The sequence below is a fragment of the Geotrypetes seraphini genome, chromosome 9 (genome assembly GCF_902459505.1).
Source record: "Geotrypetes seraphini chromosome 9, aGeoSer1.1, whole genome shotgun sequence".
Taxonomy (NCBI): domain Eukaryota; kingdom Metazoa; phylum Chordata; class Amphibia; order Gymnophiona; family Dermophiidae; genus Geotrypetes; species Geotrypetes seraphini.
Window position 1 is genome coordinate 163,018,719 of NC_047092.1, and position 15,977 is coordinate 163,034,695.

Sequence of the window (15,977 nt, forward strand, 5' to 3'; positions counted from 1 at the left end):
CTAGATGGGGGGGATCAAGAATGCGGCTGTTGAGATTTTTATTTTTATATTATCATTTTAATTTAGTGGATGAGAGTGGTTGGGTTGTGGAGAAACTAAACTAAACCTTAAGTTGGTATATCGCATCATCTCCATAAAGATAGAGCTTGGCACAGTTTACAAGTAAATTCAATAAATGAGAGATGGACATAAAAAGAAATTAGAGGATATGAAGAGGATAGCTAGCTTTACATTTTAAATAGATAGCTTTACGTTTTCAGATGCTTTCGGAATAATTGGAATGAGCCTAGGTTCCGCAGCGGGGCAGGGAGGTTATTCCAAAGCTCAGTGTATTTGAAGAAAAGGGATTTCCCTAATTTACCTGCATACATGACGCCTTTTAATGAGAAAGAGAAAGAGAGAAAAAAAGAGAGGAAGAGAAAAAGAGAGAGAGAGGAAGAGAGAGAGAAAAAAGAGAGGAAGAGAGAAAAAAAAGAGGAAGAGAGAGAGAGAGAAAAAAAAGGAGACAGAGAGAGAGAGGAAGATAGAGAGAAAAAGAGAGAGACAAAAAAGAAGAGAGAGAGAGAAAAGAGAGAGAGAGAGGAAAACAAATTAAACTAAACTAAACCTTAAAGATAGAGCTCGGCACAGTTTACAGGTAAATTCAATAAATGAGAGACGGACATAAAAAGAAATTAGAGGTTATGAAGAGGATAGCTAGCTTTACATTTTAAATAGATAGCTTTACGTTTTCAGATGCTTTCGGAATAATAGTAATGAGCCTAGGTTCCGCAGCGGGGCAGGGAGGTTATTCCAAAGCTCAGTGTATTTGAAGAAAAGGGATTTCCCTAATTTACCTGCATACATGACGCCTTTTAATGAGAATGAGAAAGAGAAAGAGAGAAAAAAAGAGAGGAAGAGAAAAAGAGAGAGAGAGAGAGAGGAAGAGAGAGAAAAAAAAAGAGGAAGAGAGAAAAAAAGGGGAGAGGAAGAGAGAGAGAGAAAAAAAAGGAGACAGAGAGAGAGGAAGATAGAGAGAAAAAGAGAGAGACAAAAAAGAAGAGAGAGAGAGAGAGAAAAGAGAGAGAGAGGAAAAGAAATTAAACTAAACCTTAAAGATAGAGCTCGGCACAGTTTACAGGTAAATTCAATAAATGAGAGACGAACATAAAAAGAAATTAGAGGTTATGAAGAGGATAGCTAGCTTTACATTTTCAATAGATAGCTTTACGCTTTGGAGAAACAGCTAAGTGAGAGAAAGAGAGAGCGAGCAGGTGTGCTGGGGCTCTGACCCCTACAAATGCAACAAGATTTTTTCTATTACCATCTTCTAAATATGTGAAGAAAAATAAAATCAAGATTGCTAAAATTTAATCCACTGGAAAAAAATGCAAGAGTATAATTTGTCTCATGAAAAGTGCCTCCCAAAAGCATCTAGCTAGCTGAAAAAATAAGTACTGTTCTTGGAATTATAAGCTCTAAGACGGACAGGGGAGATATGATACAGACATTTAAATACTGGAAAGGTATTAATATAGAACCAAATCTTGTCCAGAGAAGAAAAAAAAGTAAAACTAGAGAGCATAATTTGCAGTTGCAGGGAGGAAGACTCAGGAGCAATGTTAGGAAATTCTTTTTCACGGAGAGGGTGGTAGATGCCTTGAATGCCATCCCGAGGGAAGTGGTGGAGAGGAAAACGGTGATGAAATTCAAAAGAGCGTGGGATAAACACAGAGGATCTCTAATTAGAAAATGAAGGATGTAAATTAAAGAGCTAAGGCCCAGTAATGGACAGACTTGCACGGTCTGACCCATATGTAGTGACTTGGTGTAGATTGTGCTGGGGAAGACATCAATGGAAACTCCACTAACTTGGAACATGAGGATATTATTGGTCAGACTTTACGGTAGCTATCCTGCAAACAGGATGGTTGGATAGGATAGGGAGAGCTTGGATGGCAACTTCAGCATTTGGAACCTAGGACAATAGCAGGTGGACTTTACAGTCTACGACCCAGAAATATCAAAGAAGAGACAAGTTAATTTAATCATGTATTTTTAATGAGAGTAATTAATGGGCACACTGGATGGACCGTTCAGGTCTTTATCTGTCGACATATACTATGTTATCTGGCAGAAACCCAAAGAGTAGCAACATTCCAGAGCTGAGATTGTGATGTCATAATGCCTCATTCCACCAATGCCTAAGAGCCAACCTCAGCAATGATGTCACAATGGCTTGATTAGATGGCAACTTCAGCAGTTGGAACCTAGGACAATACCAGGTGGACTTTACAGTCTATGACCCAGAAATACCAAAGAAGAGACAAGTTAATTTAATTATATATTTTTAATGGGTAGACCTAATGGGCAGACTGGATGGACCGTTCAGGTCTTTTATCTGCCGTTATTTACTATGTTATATTTGAGGAAGACGTGGGAGGCAAATTGACAGTTTGGAAGTACAGTATCCTAGAACACATGTGTGCCACTTCTCTCTCTCTCTACTTATTTAATCTCAGATAGTTATTTGACTTTATATTATATTTTCTCCCTGAATTTACTCTTTCATTAGTGCTCTCATTTGAATCTCTTCATTAGTTATTACAATGACTTCTTTTGTATATAGTTTATCGTTTATTTATTTGTAGCCTGCCTTTCCCAAAGCGGGTCACAACAAATACATAACACAATCAATGGCAAAGAAATACAAACAAGAAAACTAGTTTAGCGACCAGAGCTCTTTCAGATCATATAAGAACATAAGAACATAAGCAGTGCCTCTGCCGGGTCAGACCAGAGGTCCATCCCGCCCAGCAGTCCGCCCCCGCAGCGGCCCAACAGGTCATGACCTGCCTTAATCACCAGAAGGGGCCCCCTTGCCCCCTAGGTTTCTCATCGAAGTCCTATCTTCCCATCAATGTCCTAACCCTCCGGCCTTGCACCTGCACGACCTGGTGAGCTGTCTATACTTATGCAACATATAAAAGACATAATTCAGAATCCATACTTCATTTTGCAAAATAGATGTTTCTTCAACAGTTTTTAAAAAATTCTGTAATTTGCTCTGCTGATGAATATACAAGGGAAGCCTATTCCATTCCCTGGGATCCAGGCATGAAAATAAATCGTCACGGGACACCTGCAGCTTCAACCCTTTATATTTGCCTGCTAGCATTAGGGCAACTATGATATTGGCCACTGGCAGCAGAAATAATTGTCCCATATTCAGTGCCTGTCTGGACCACAGTGAGTTGTGTGGCCATAGATTAACTTTGGAATTAGGTATTACATTAATTGTACCTTATGTAAAAGATAGCCCTCTGGTTACTTCTCTGGACACTTATGGGTGGATGGTCAGGTTGGCTCTGTAACGCTTGTCTTATATAACCCATTCTCATTCCCTCTGTCTCCTGTCTTTCTGTTGCAGTTTCCAGCAAAGATGTCCAGTCCCTCTTTTCATTCCCCTCTCACATCCTTTTTGATCTTGCGAGAGAAAAGTGGATGGAGTTCAGCCTTTTTCTTTCTTGAAATTTTGCCCAGGGCTTTCCTGTTTGTGTTTACCTTTTGAAGTCTTCTGTTCAGTTTTACTGACTATGATTTGATCATATCCCTAAGACCCTGTCACCTGTGCTAAACAGGAGGAGAGTCGTATTGTTTTTTGTTTTTTTTACAAGGAAACTATAAAAATCTAAGATGTTAGCATTCAGCAACCAGGGCGTCTGCAGTAGCACTCATGGTACAACTTATTTTAGTGCCAAAGTCTGTGACAAATATTTCTTGTTATCAGTAAATTCATGCGTTATCCTAAAAATAAATAGTGATTTTCTACATAAAATTTTGGCCATCTGGATTCCATTGCATGCCATGTAATACATTTTTCAAGTTGCTTTATTTCATGCTTGTATCTGTTCTCCTTTCTAATTCCTTGTAAACCATGCCGAGCTCTACTGTTATAGAGAAGATGTGGTATATAAGCCTAAGGTTTAGTTTAGTTATTTCATAATTTATTTTGTTCAATAAAACAGTTAATATATGCTGGATTTTTTTCCATTATTTTTCAGGAGATGTGATAAAGCTCAGTGATGTGAAAGACTTTTCCCTCTCCCTATGGCTCATATTTTTAATATGTGTTTGTTATTATGTGGCCATCTTCCCTTTTATTGGACTCGGAAAGTAAGTAGGTTTCTTTTGTAGTTCTTTGTTCATGTACCATTTGGTTCTTTGTTTGTAAATCTGACTGTCTCATGCCCCCTGTACTTTTAAGTAGTGTTTCCAAATCTTTCAAGCCCGAGGCACATCTACATTAGCAAAAATATTATGTGGCACAGTAGCTTCAGTGGGGCAGTAGATTTGAACATAGAGGAGATCCATACAGCTTAAAAATAACCCCAACAACAACAAAAAAATTAGGGAAGATTTGTTAGAAAGCCAGAGGTTGTGGTAAGAGTGTATAGTGTAGCTGGATTTAAGAAAAGTTTGGACAATTTCCTGGAGAAAAAGTCCATAGTCTGTTATTGAGAGAGACATGGGGGAAATCACTGCTTGCCCTGGATCGATGACATGGAATGTTGCTACTCTTTGGGATTCTAGAATGTTGCTACTCTTTGGGATTTTAGAATGTTGCTACTCTTTTGAGATTCTGGAATGTTGCTACTCCTTGGGTTTTGGCCAGGTACAAGGGACCTGGATTGGCCACCAGACCCAGTAAGGCTATTCTTATGTTCTTAGAAGAATTGAATAGTCTTGGGAGGGATAAGAGGAGGAACTGCTATGTGGTATATGAGCTGCGTAGAGTAGGACCAGGGCATCTGTTACCTGTATGCTAGTTATTAATTCCTACAACCTGGGGCTTAATCTGTATTTAGTGAGGGCTACACACAGAAGGTCAGATAGAGAGCCATCACTGTAAACATCTCCTCCTCATGTACCTAATTGCAGAATGCCCTAACAAGGGTGCACCACTGTGATGTGCATGCAGGCGGGGATCAGGTACAGGAGTAGTTGGAGATGTGCACGATGATAGTTCTCTGGATGTCTGGAGTATACTGCTGACCCTTGTGTATGTAGCTTGGCGTTGTATGGTCAGGTTCTTTGGGCATTCACCTAGATGGTATCATCACACTGTGCATTCAAAACATGAACTCTCAGGCCTTGAGCATGTGCACATGCTCAAGGCCCAGCACAGGAGGTAGATCTTCGGGCACCGGCAGGACATGCTGGTGCCGGTGCCGGTGCGGAGGCTACACTGAAGTAAGAAGAGGGTTCAGGTGGGTTGGGGGACCTCAGGTTGCGGCGGGGGGTGCCCGATGGCAGTGGGGGGTGCCGTATCACGGGGGGGAGGGTGCCGGTTAGCGGGGGGGGGTGTGCTCGCAAATCGAGGTGCGCTCGGTTTCTGAGGCGCCGATTTTGCGAATGTTTTGCTCGTTTGCAAAACACTCGCAAACCGGTGCACTCTTAAACTGAGGTACCACTGTATTTAGAGAGACAGAAAGAGGAACTTTCTGGTTTCCTGCAACAGATTGTAATATTCTATGGCATATTTGCATGAATTTGATTTATTTTGCATATCAATTATAAGTTTACTTATAACTTATTTTGTTCACTTTGGGAGTTTTATGAGCAGGGGAGTTCAAGCATCAAGGTCAGGGAGGAGATGAAGATGTGTGTTAACGGATGGAGAATAGGGAATATAGTACTCCCTCGATATTCACGGGGGTTCCGTTCCAGGAACCCCTGCGAATGTTGAAAAACCGCAAATACGTTTTTTAGCAGGGGAGACAGGAGAGGGCAGCCGGAGCACTGGCAGGTGAAGGAAATCATTCGTGGTATATTCCGACCGCCTCTTCCTGTACTAAAGTTGGGCCTCACCAATCAGGAGCTGGTTTGACACGCAGCTCCTGATTGGTGAGGCCCGACTTTAGTACAGGAAGAGGTGGTCAGAGCAACAAGTGATTTCCTTCACTCGCCAGCGCTCTGGCTGCCCTCTCCTGCCCGGTCATTCGTGGTTGGAAAATACCGCGAATGACCGGGACTGCGAATCGCGGACCACAAATTCGCGGGGAAGCACTGTATTGGAAATGGGGAGACAGGAAGAGGGGTGGATGAAAAGGTAAGATTGGGGGGGTGCATCTTTCTTGTGCTCAGTGTTCTTTTATATCTTTATTTTTGCATGTCTCTTGTACTCAGGGGGAGGGTGGTGAGGATTCATGAAAGGGCATTAATGCACACTAATGGCTAAAGACTCCTATAGGAATATAGTGGGCGTCTTTAGCTGTTAGCGCACACTAACTTGCTTAACGCCCTTTCGTGAATTCCACCCTAAGTGTATTTTGTGTTTTTAAATAATTTGCTTTGTGCCTTAACCAGAAAAGATCTGACTATCAAATGAATAGAAATAAGATAAAGAGGTGAGGATCAGAGAATGGAGAGAGAAGAGGAAAACTGGGTATTAGTTGGTGGAAAGGAGGGAGGATTGGAATGGAGCAGAAAGAGGAGGGAAGAAAGATTCTCCCTTCATTGGTTCCAGTATTGCTCACCCTCAATTTAATTTAGGGGTCCTTTTATCAAGCTGCGGTAGGGGTTTAACGCGTGTAATATTGCGCGTTAAACCACATGCCGCGCTAGCTGCTAACACCTGCATTGAGCAGGCGTTAGTTTTTTAGCCGGCCATGGGGGTTAGTGCGTGATGAAATGTCCGCGCTCTCCCCGCTAGCGCGGCTTGATAAAAAGACCCCTTAATTTAAAAAAATATATTTATTTACTGCCTTTTCTTAGCAAGAATGAGATGAGCATAGACAATGGGTAATTACAGAAGCAAATATATTCAAATATTTCCTCTCCCCACTTATATTCTTACTCCTCCATCCTCATCTTCCACTCTGGACCTTTGTATCTCTTCTTTTTTTTTTTTTCTTCTGTCCTTTCTCTGTCTCCTCTGTTACTACATCAAATGCGTTTGCACACATAAACCTAGATGTGAATGATAGAGCAGAATATAAATATTGAAATAAAATAAACATTTCCTGAGATCCTGTTTTCACAATCCCCTCAGATTTGTAACCTAAGTTTTTACGGTTTTAGTTCATTTATTCATTATGTATTTTTTTTAATGATTTGTACAAGTCGCTGACTGTTCAGTTTCTCTTGTTGTAAACCGCCTTGAACTGTCATGGTCTGACGGTATATAAGAATGAAGGGCTCCTTTTATCAAGCCGCGCTAGCGGGGTTAACGCGCGTGACTTTTCATCACGCGTTAACCCCTGCGCTGGCCTAAAAACTACCGCCTGCTCAAGAGGAGGCGGTAGGGCTAGCGCGGCCGGCGGTTTAGCGCAGCTTGATAAAAGGAGCCCAGAGTTTATTTATTTTTTATTTTTTTCTCCAAGAAAATAAAGCCCTGTTCCTTATTTTACTAGGTAGGCTTCGAAAAACCAAAAAATGTAAATTACCAATAGTGTAAAAATTTCTGAATGAAAAATTGGTAAAAAAAAAACACCTTTTGTACCCAGCACAAGGATGACGCCTGCACTGTAAAACAAAACTTTAAAAAAAAATTTTCAATTATCGAATAAGGGAATTTCAGTAGGGGCTCAATTATCCCTACGAATGACCAAAAGCCCCGAGCAGGTGTTCAAGGGTGAATAGCACCAAACCCAAAGGTTTAAATAAACCCTGCCCCATACATCATGATTACCCTTATTTTAAATGATTGAAACAAATTTTTAAAGTTTAGTTTTACAGTGCAGGCGTCATCTTTGTGCTGGGTACAAAAAGGTTTTGTTTTTTTTTACCTTATTTTACTAGACCAGAGATTTATTTATTTTATTTATTTAAAATATTCATATCCCGCAAATCCAACAATGCTAAGTGGGTTCTTGGACTAGTCCTCAAGACATACCCAGTCAATCAGATTTTCAGGCTAGCCACAATGAATATGCATGAGATAGATCTGCATGCACAATCTCATGCATATATTCATAGTGGATAGCCTGAAAAATCTGTCTGGCTAGATGTCTCAAGGACTGAATTGAGAAAGCCCTGTGCTCGACCAGACCAGACAGATGAGTTATATTGTTCTGCCAGCAGATAGAACCAGAGACCGTGGCTTTCCAAGTTGCAGGAGATCTTTTTTGTTGGATTAACACGTGAAGAGGTATGATCTACAACTTGACTTTTTTTTTTATTTGTTCCAAGATGAAATAAAAGTAGAAATGCAAATTGAATACATCCACTTTTGCTGTTTCCACACTTTTTGCAGACCAGTTGACTTTTTTATCTTTTTTGTCATTATGGGCCATGAGGAGGTGTTGGTTAGACAGCAAGAAAATGATAAGATTTGTTGGGCTATAGTAGATGCACTAATTGGAAGGTCAGGAAGGAAAACCACTCTAGAGCTAAAACTGGTCTAAAAAAAAGAGGGGGCAAACAATAGAAAATTGCCCCCGCAAGTAAAGAAATACAACTCATTGTTTTAAGTTAGATTTTAAAAGTAAAAAAAAAAAAAGGGTCTCACTTTGTCTTTTTTCTTTTTAGGGTTTTCTTCATGGGAAAATTCCAGTTTTCTTCTCAAGAAGCCAGTGCAGTTAATAGGTACAGCAATCATTTAGTGCAGAGCTGCAACCAGGATTGCCAAGATTTGTGAATGCAGAGGAGTCTTTTAGAAGACTTTGGTTCCTAGTTAGCGAAGGCTGGCTTAGTTCCGAGATCCTTCCCACAGTAGCTGTGAATGTTTTATCTGCTGGGATGATCTAAAAATCACTTCCAAGATTCATACTATCTAGTAAGATGTGACTTGTTTAAAGAAAAGATTGGCAATGGAAAACTTGGCAATGATATTCAGACTGACTGCACCTGATTTGTATTATCTGTGTGTAGCTACAACCTGTTTTCTTGCATCACTTGTTTATGTTATCATTTCCCTGTTCTTTTAAGTCTTGAATTTGAAACTTTGAATATCGACAGAGTTGGCCACTCCAGGGTGCCTCCAACAAATTTTCCACCAGAAATCTTTTCCACTTAAAATTCCCAGCATCCCAACAATATAAAGTCTACCAGGCAAATTACCTTATCCATCTAATATCAATTAGCAAAATGCTGGAACCAACTACCATCTACACCAGTGGTTCCCAAACCTGTCCTGGGGGATCCCCAGCCAGTCAGGTTTTCAAGATATCTCTAATGAATATGCATGAGAGAGATTTGCATATAATGGAAGTGACAGGTATGCAAATCTCTCTCATGCATATTCATTAGGGATATCTTGAAAACCTGACTGGCTGGGGGTCCCCCAGGACAGGTTTGGGAGCCACTGATCTACACTATGATCTTGTGACCACTATCCCAGGTTCGGAAAACTTTTAAAAGCATTTCTGTACCAAGACAGGGAGCCAACCCAGAAGTAACTGAAATGGTAATTGTAAAAGCCCATTTCTAAACCGTACAATGCAACTCCTGGGACATAACAATGAGCCAAAGATGACCTACTTGTAATTATGTATTTGTACCTATGACCTAACTATATTAATAACTACTGATCTACCTGTACTAGCAATGCTATTGAATGTCTGTGTCAAACTAAAGTTCCATTGTAACATCTTGGATAACTGACCCAACCTCTTGTAATGTAATCCGACTTGAACTGAATAGGTATTAGAATAGAAAACCCGATTAAGACATAACACAGCATACTTATCTTTTCAACATCTGAACTCAAGATGCGTTACACTTCAGATACAATAGTCATTTCCTTGCCCAAGCCAGTGTCTCTCAAACATTTTTAGCTCCTGCACACTAAACAGAGTAAATGTTTTTTGTGGCACATTATAATTGAAATTATAAAATTGCAAAACCAACAAAAAATTAAATTTGAGAGTTTTTATTTAAAGTTTTTAGAGCTATCTATGGGTAATTGTAACAACAGTGAAACTAAAGTAGATGGAATAGAATTGCTAATCAATGTGATGGATGTGCTTGTTTTAGAGTGCAAATTAACTCAAAATGTGGCTCGATAGTCGACAAGCAAGCACACATTTCATCATCCACCATCTTTTTATTGATTTAATTTCTGGCAGAGCTGAAAATCCAAGTTCGCAAAGATAAGAAGATCCAAACAGTAACAAAGCCTTGATTGATTTGTTGCTCAAGTTAAGATAACTACTTCTTAAAAAATAAAACCAAAATTATTTATTGTTAGTTTTCAAGGACCAATCACATCAAAGAATGATGCTTGTTTGGGCAGTTATATCCTAACACACACAGATACTCATAACATTGATAGACTCTTGCATACCCAATTTACATGTCATCTATTCTAGTGTATTCAATAATACTTGCAACCAATCAAAAAAGGTAACTTTGCCAGATAAACCACTATTAAGCACACATTAACTTGGCAAATATTAATTACACTGCGCCATATTGAGCAACTGGACTCATAAATTGATTAAACAAAGCAAGCCTCAGACATATAAGTAGGACATTCCAGTCCAAGCCACACAGGCTTAAAGTCTGTTAATCATAGGCTCCTCTTACATATGGGGGAGCATAGTAAAAAACTCAAGCATAAACTTGAGAAAAAAATCTATGCTCCAACCCAAATGTAGAGACAAATACACACAGTGCTCAGGACAAAACAGTGTACTAAACATAGTTGTAGAAAAAATAAGAACTTAGCTGAGAAAAAATCACTCCCTCAGTGGTCTGAAGCTGAAGAAATGCAGTGCTGCAAACACTGTTCATTTGGAAGGATTTACAGGCTGTAGCCTACAACAGGCAATAGGGTCTCTCCCTCCATCAATTTAAAGCTGAAAAAATCCAAGGCACTGCTGCCCAGTTGCATACATTGCCAATTTAGAAGGAGATCATACACATTCACAGTCCGTACAAAAAGGCCAATGGCAGGAAAAAATATCACCCCTCCTCTACAAGAGCCTTTAGAAGGGTTTTTATACTTTAGTGTGGCCTTTTTCAGCAGTTTTTTTGGCGCTAAACTGCTGCCACAGTGGCCATCGTGGATTTCCTGAGTTTGTTATTAAATCCTCCATCTGCCTCAAAACACTTTGTTTTGTCTTTAAAAAATTATTTATAGACTCCACAGAACTTAATACACCTATATCTAATTTAATCAAATCTTCCATTTGTTAGTTGCACATACCTAGGCTAGGCTCTAGGTGACTTACAAGGAAAAGGAAAGAGGGAGAGGGTGGGAAGGGAGGGGACAGGAGAGAACAAGAAAAGAGAGGCTTGAAAAGAGGGAGGGGAAAAGGGGAGATGCTAATGGTATCAGTTGTCAAAGAGAAGAATTTTCAGCTTTTTCCAGAATAAGGTGTAGCTGGTTTCTGTTCTGATTGCTTCTGGAAAGTTATTCCAAGTTTTTACTCCCAGAAAGGTTAGCATGGAGTGGAAGGTTTACCTGTAGCAGAGGTTTTTGTGGATGGCATGTTTAGTTGAATTCTGTTAAGGATTCTTCTGGAGCTGGACCAGACCACTGAAAATGGATAAGGGGGATAGCTGAGTCTCCGTGAAGTATATCGTGCCAAATTTGCTCTGGATGGCAGGCTGAGGATTGTCAATGTGCAACCTGCCGCGGGACATGTGAGGGGGGGAGGTGGGAGCCTCGAGCGTAGCAGCTTGGCAAAGCACAGAGACGCAGACACCACAGAGCCCAAGGGAAGAAAACTGGATTCTTCCTTGGGGATCGTGGTACTACTTCGTTAGGGATTCACCCTTAGCATCATGAATCATGTGGCAGGCCTGTTTAAACTGTTTGGATTTGCTGCAGCTGCATGGAGACATAATGGAGGTAGCGCAAGCAAGTCTGCTCACAGGGGGTGCGCGTCCATCAGAACAGGGTCCTTTTCAAGAGGACGAAGTCCAATCTGATCTGGATAGTGCAGACGGGGAGTCTGTTTCTGTGCCTTTGCTTTCTCAGAGGGCAGATTGTGCTAATCAGGCAAGACAACTCTAACCTCAGCCCAGGATGATGCCACTCCTCTGGTGGAATGTGTCTTTCCAATGCACTAGGGATGGTATGCTGAATCATGGGTCTTATATCCGCTACCGCGGACTCATTGCAGGAGATTCTGATCACCATTTTCAGCACCTCATTCTCCTCCCTGCTCTCTGCTGCTCCCAGTCAGTTATTTCTTCTGCAAGCGAGCCTGCAGGAACAGCTTTGATCGACTCGGTTTTCTTTTGCAAGTTTTTGCAGGTTTTGTACAGGACTGCCAGTGAAGCTCTGGTGACTGCGTAGCTTGCATGAGAGGAGCAGATTTTGATCTGCAGGTGGATCCTGCGGGGACCTACTCAGCCAGCCTGCTTGGACTGTGGAGCTCGGGGTTTATCCCTGCTGTTTGACTCACCCCTTGACTTGATCAGGGGTGCTAGTGTAGGCTGTACGGAGTACGGACACCAATTGCATTTCTTCAGAGCACATATGGTGTCACCTGCATCTTCCTTCCCCCTCTTCGTGGTGTTTGGATCCTGGCCTCGGTGGTTGAGGCTCAGTCTGGCAGTGAAAATTCAGATGAGGCAGTTTTCCTAGTGGCAAAGGTTCTCTCCAGTTTCCAGCTACCCTTAGTTTTGGAGCCCAAATTTGTAGCACTAATTGCACACAGCAGGTTGGTTCGTTGGTACACCTCTGTTTGTATGTTCATGTTAATTGTTCTTTTTCTTGAGTTACAGAGCAGAACAGAAATGTATTGTGTTCTCGGGGAAGTTCCCTGTGCCCCTCCTGATTTCTTTTCTCGTAGTGGAGCTCGACTGCTTTGGTACAAACTAAAGAGAACACTATACTCCACTAATGAATGAGGAAGAGCTGAAAGATTGATTGACATCCTTTTGCAAGCAACTCGCGATCAGGGGTATTCACTTAGCATACAGACTCCTAAGTCTTCTAACAAAGAAGATTATCAAAGTAAGAACTCATATCTTCCATTATATGCCAACTAAAAAAAGCCTCAATGTGATTTTGAAAAGAAGTGTAAAATTTATAAAACTAAAAATATTACTATATAAAAAAATGCTCTGAATGGATTTTAGTAATGCTTTTTTCTGTCTCTTTTTCAGCATTGTGTATATAATTTCTGCTCCTCTATCACCTGTGTTTGGATTCCTGGTGGACAAAATTGGCAAGAATGTCATCTGGGTGCTGAGTGCAGTTGCAACCACACTTGCTGCTCATCTTATATTGGCCTTCACATTTTGGACTCCATGGCTTGCCATGGTAATGTGTTTTAAAGGACTTGTTTTCTTCTTTGGTCTTCTTTGCTTCAGCATCGTCTCTAGCTCAAAATTTACTCACCGGGTTTTTTTCTGTGCAGTATCAATATGCCTGCAGTTTGTTTGACATAGCAAAACTGATACTATAATTTTCTTAGGAATTACTGTTAAGGAAGGGTAGTTGGAGCAGAATAAATAAGATGAAAGAAAAAACTGATTTAATAATTGCTTTCCTGATCCTGTTTAGGATGCTTTGCCAAGTTTGGGACTTCAGAGTTCCTCATACATGAATTAGGTCACCCTTAAACTTAACAGTATGAGCGTGCTGTATCAGCAGTTCAAAGAAACAACTATTCTACATTCATTGAGCCCTTATTTTTAATTTATAATTGTGGTTATTTTGGGGAGAGCTGGAAGTGGAGGAGTCAAAAGCACATTGAGTGAAGTGGGTGTGGGAGAACAAATTTTATTGAAAAACTCAACAAGGGCCGTGTTTCAGCAAATATGCCCGCATCAGTTGTCTATAATGAAAACGTATAAAGCATTGGCATACATATTCATAAAACAATTGTTCATACATAGATTGAGAATATTGCTACTTATAAATAAAAATTTAAAACCAAAAATGATAATTTTAAACAATTGAATAAAAATATGAAACAATAAAAATAGACTAAAACCTAAGTTGGAATATAAATATAGAATGCGAAATTTTGTGGAGCAATGACTCAGTAGGGAATTGAGTCAATATAAGTGGAAAGGTCTGCACTGAACATAATACTTGTTTGGGATGTGAATCATTGCAAATAGCCCACTGACCCTTTTCTTTCTGTCTTGACGTGTGTGATAATGTATAAAATCCCTGGGTGTATTATTGAAGTCATACACTCTGAATGGTGCTTTAGCACCAAGTCACTCTGAAAGGCAGAATGCTAATTTCAGTCCAAGAGTCTGACTGGTTTCTGTCTGTGGACTGGAGAATTCGTTATTTTAAATACAGCATCATGTCTGCCTTTTATTTAGTTATCTCATCCATAATCATTAACAACCCCCCCCCCTCTTTATCAAACTGCACTAGAAGTTTTTAGCACGCGCCGGCAAGGTAAGTGCTTCAGTGCTCATAGGAAAATTATGAGCATCGGAGCATTTACCATGCCAGCTCATGCTAAAAACCTCTAGCGCAGCTAGATAAAAGTGAGGGTAATTAAAGCTGACTCAGTTCAGTAGGGGGTGATTAACAAAAGAGACATTGAAAGAAATATTGAAAATGTTAACTGGATCTCATTTTTTTATCCATTTTCTTGGTAATATGAGGATTCAGAAGTAATTATGTTTTTTATTGCACATCTAGACATACCCAGTGCTATACAAATACATGAAAGAGATAGTCCCCGCTCCACAGAGCTTAGAATCAAGACAAATATGAGCTCACTTCATAGTGTTTTGCATGCTTGTGGCCGATTTGACCATTTTAATTGCTTTCTGCAGAGCCTGATGGGTATTTCCTATTCACTTCTTGCCTGTGCATTGTGGCCAATGGTGGCTTTCGTTGTTCCGGAGCATCAGCTGGGAACTGCTTATGGCTTGTAAGTGTCTCTTTGCCCACTGTAAACCCAGAATGCTGAAGAATTACTAGACCAGGTTCATTGTGCAGTAGGTGGAAATGGTTGAATGTTGGCTGTTGATGGACGGACAAGCTGTAGAGTTCATGAACTATTACAAAATTACTATAGATTGCTTTCTTTTCTTAATTTAAAGGATGAGTTCTGTCCATTATAGTGTCAAATAACAATATACAGGGAGGGAAAGACATAGCAAGTAAAATGTAATAAGCTAAGTGCTCTTTTATTTTTCTTGCACATGAATACTATCTCTATAGTGTGACAAACCCAGCGCCCACACAGGTTTTGCCCCTAGAGCTAACAGTAAGATTCTGTGCAGAAGAGCTGACCAGGTTAGCTCTAGCTTGAGACTGACCTCCCTTGCCCATGCTATAAGAGCAGGAGTAAAGGTGGCCAGATTGACTATGAGCAGGCAGACAGGCAGTATTCTTATCTTGCTAGTAAACCAACTAAGGCAGCTAAAGCTAAGGTGCCTGTGTCTTTAAGAATAAGGCAGTCCAGACAAGGAAAGCTGGAGCTTATACAGTGCTGCAGAACTAAAACCCATCCCCTTCTGCAGGCTGAAGGGGAGTGGCTTTGGTCCGATTAAAGGCAGGCTGAAGGAAGCAGTAAGGGGAGTGTAGAGTGACGTGGCAGATGTCCTCAAGCAGGCTGAGGAAAGGCAGGAGCCTTGGCCAGACCGGGCAGATTCTGGAGTCCCAGACTGGCCCATGGAAGAGGTGGAAGGAAGTCTTCCCACCTCAAACCTTTATGCTCCAGAGGGTTGGGGGACTAATTTTCCTTTTTTTGACTGCTTCTATATGAAGGTCATTTGGGGGGAGGGGCGTGGAGTCTTCATATTTCTGTTAGTTACTCCCCCACAAACACTTTTTGGGGTGCCTTTTAATGCTTAGTGATTCGCTTAGTGTTCTAAACCTAAATGTGAGTGGGTCCAGCTTTGACAAGTTGTACTAGTATTATTAATAGTGGACTTATAAATTGAGTACTAGGGTTCAGTGGCTTTATAATTTGAGCAATTGCTAGTGATTCGCATTGACATTGTTTCCTCTTTCCTTGGGGGGGAGAGGGGGTAGGGTTTAGACATGGATGTATTGGGATGACTAAGATATGACCTCACTGTTAGATATTAATACTGTGTGTTGTAATTCTGGGATATTA

General features: G+C 40.6%; 1 protein-coding gene across 1 annotated transcript in view; it reads left to right on the forward strand.

Moving 5' to 3' along the window:
* The window catches only part of MFSD1 (major facilitator superfamily domain containing 1), a 57,586-nt gene that overhangs the window by 30,343 nt on the left and 11,266 nt on the right, over positions 1 to 15,977 (forward strand). Inside the window, exons 9-12 of the mRNA XM_033958778.1 lie at positions 4,044 to 4,155; positions 8,512 to 8,568; positions 13,045 to 13,201; positions 14,686 to 14,783. Of these exons, the coding sequence (XP_033814669.1) occupies positions 4,044 to 4,155; positions 8,512 to 8,568; positions 13,045 to 13,201; positions 14,686 to 14,783 (424 nt within the window). The remainder of the gene's footprint in view (positions 1 to 4,043; positions 4,156 to 8,511; positions 8,569 to 13,044; positions 13,202 to 14,685; positions 14,784 to 15,977) is intronic.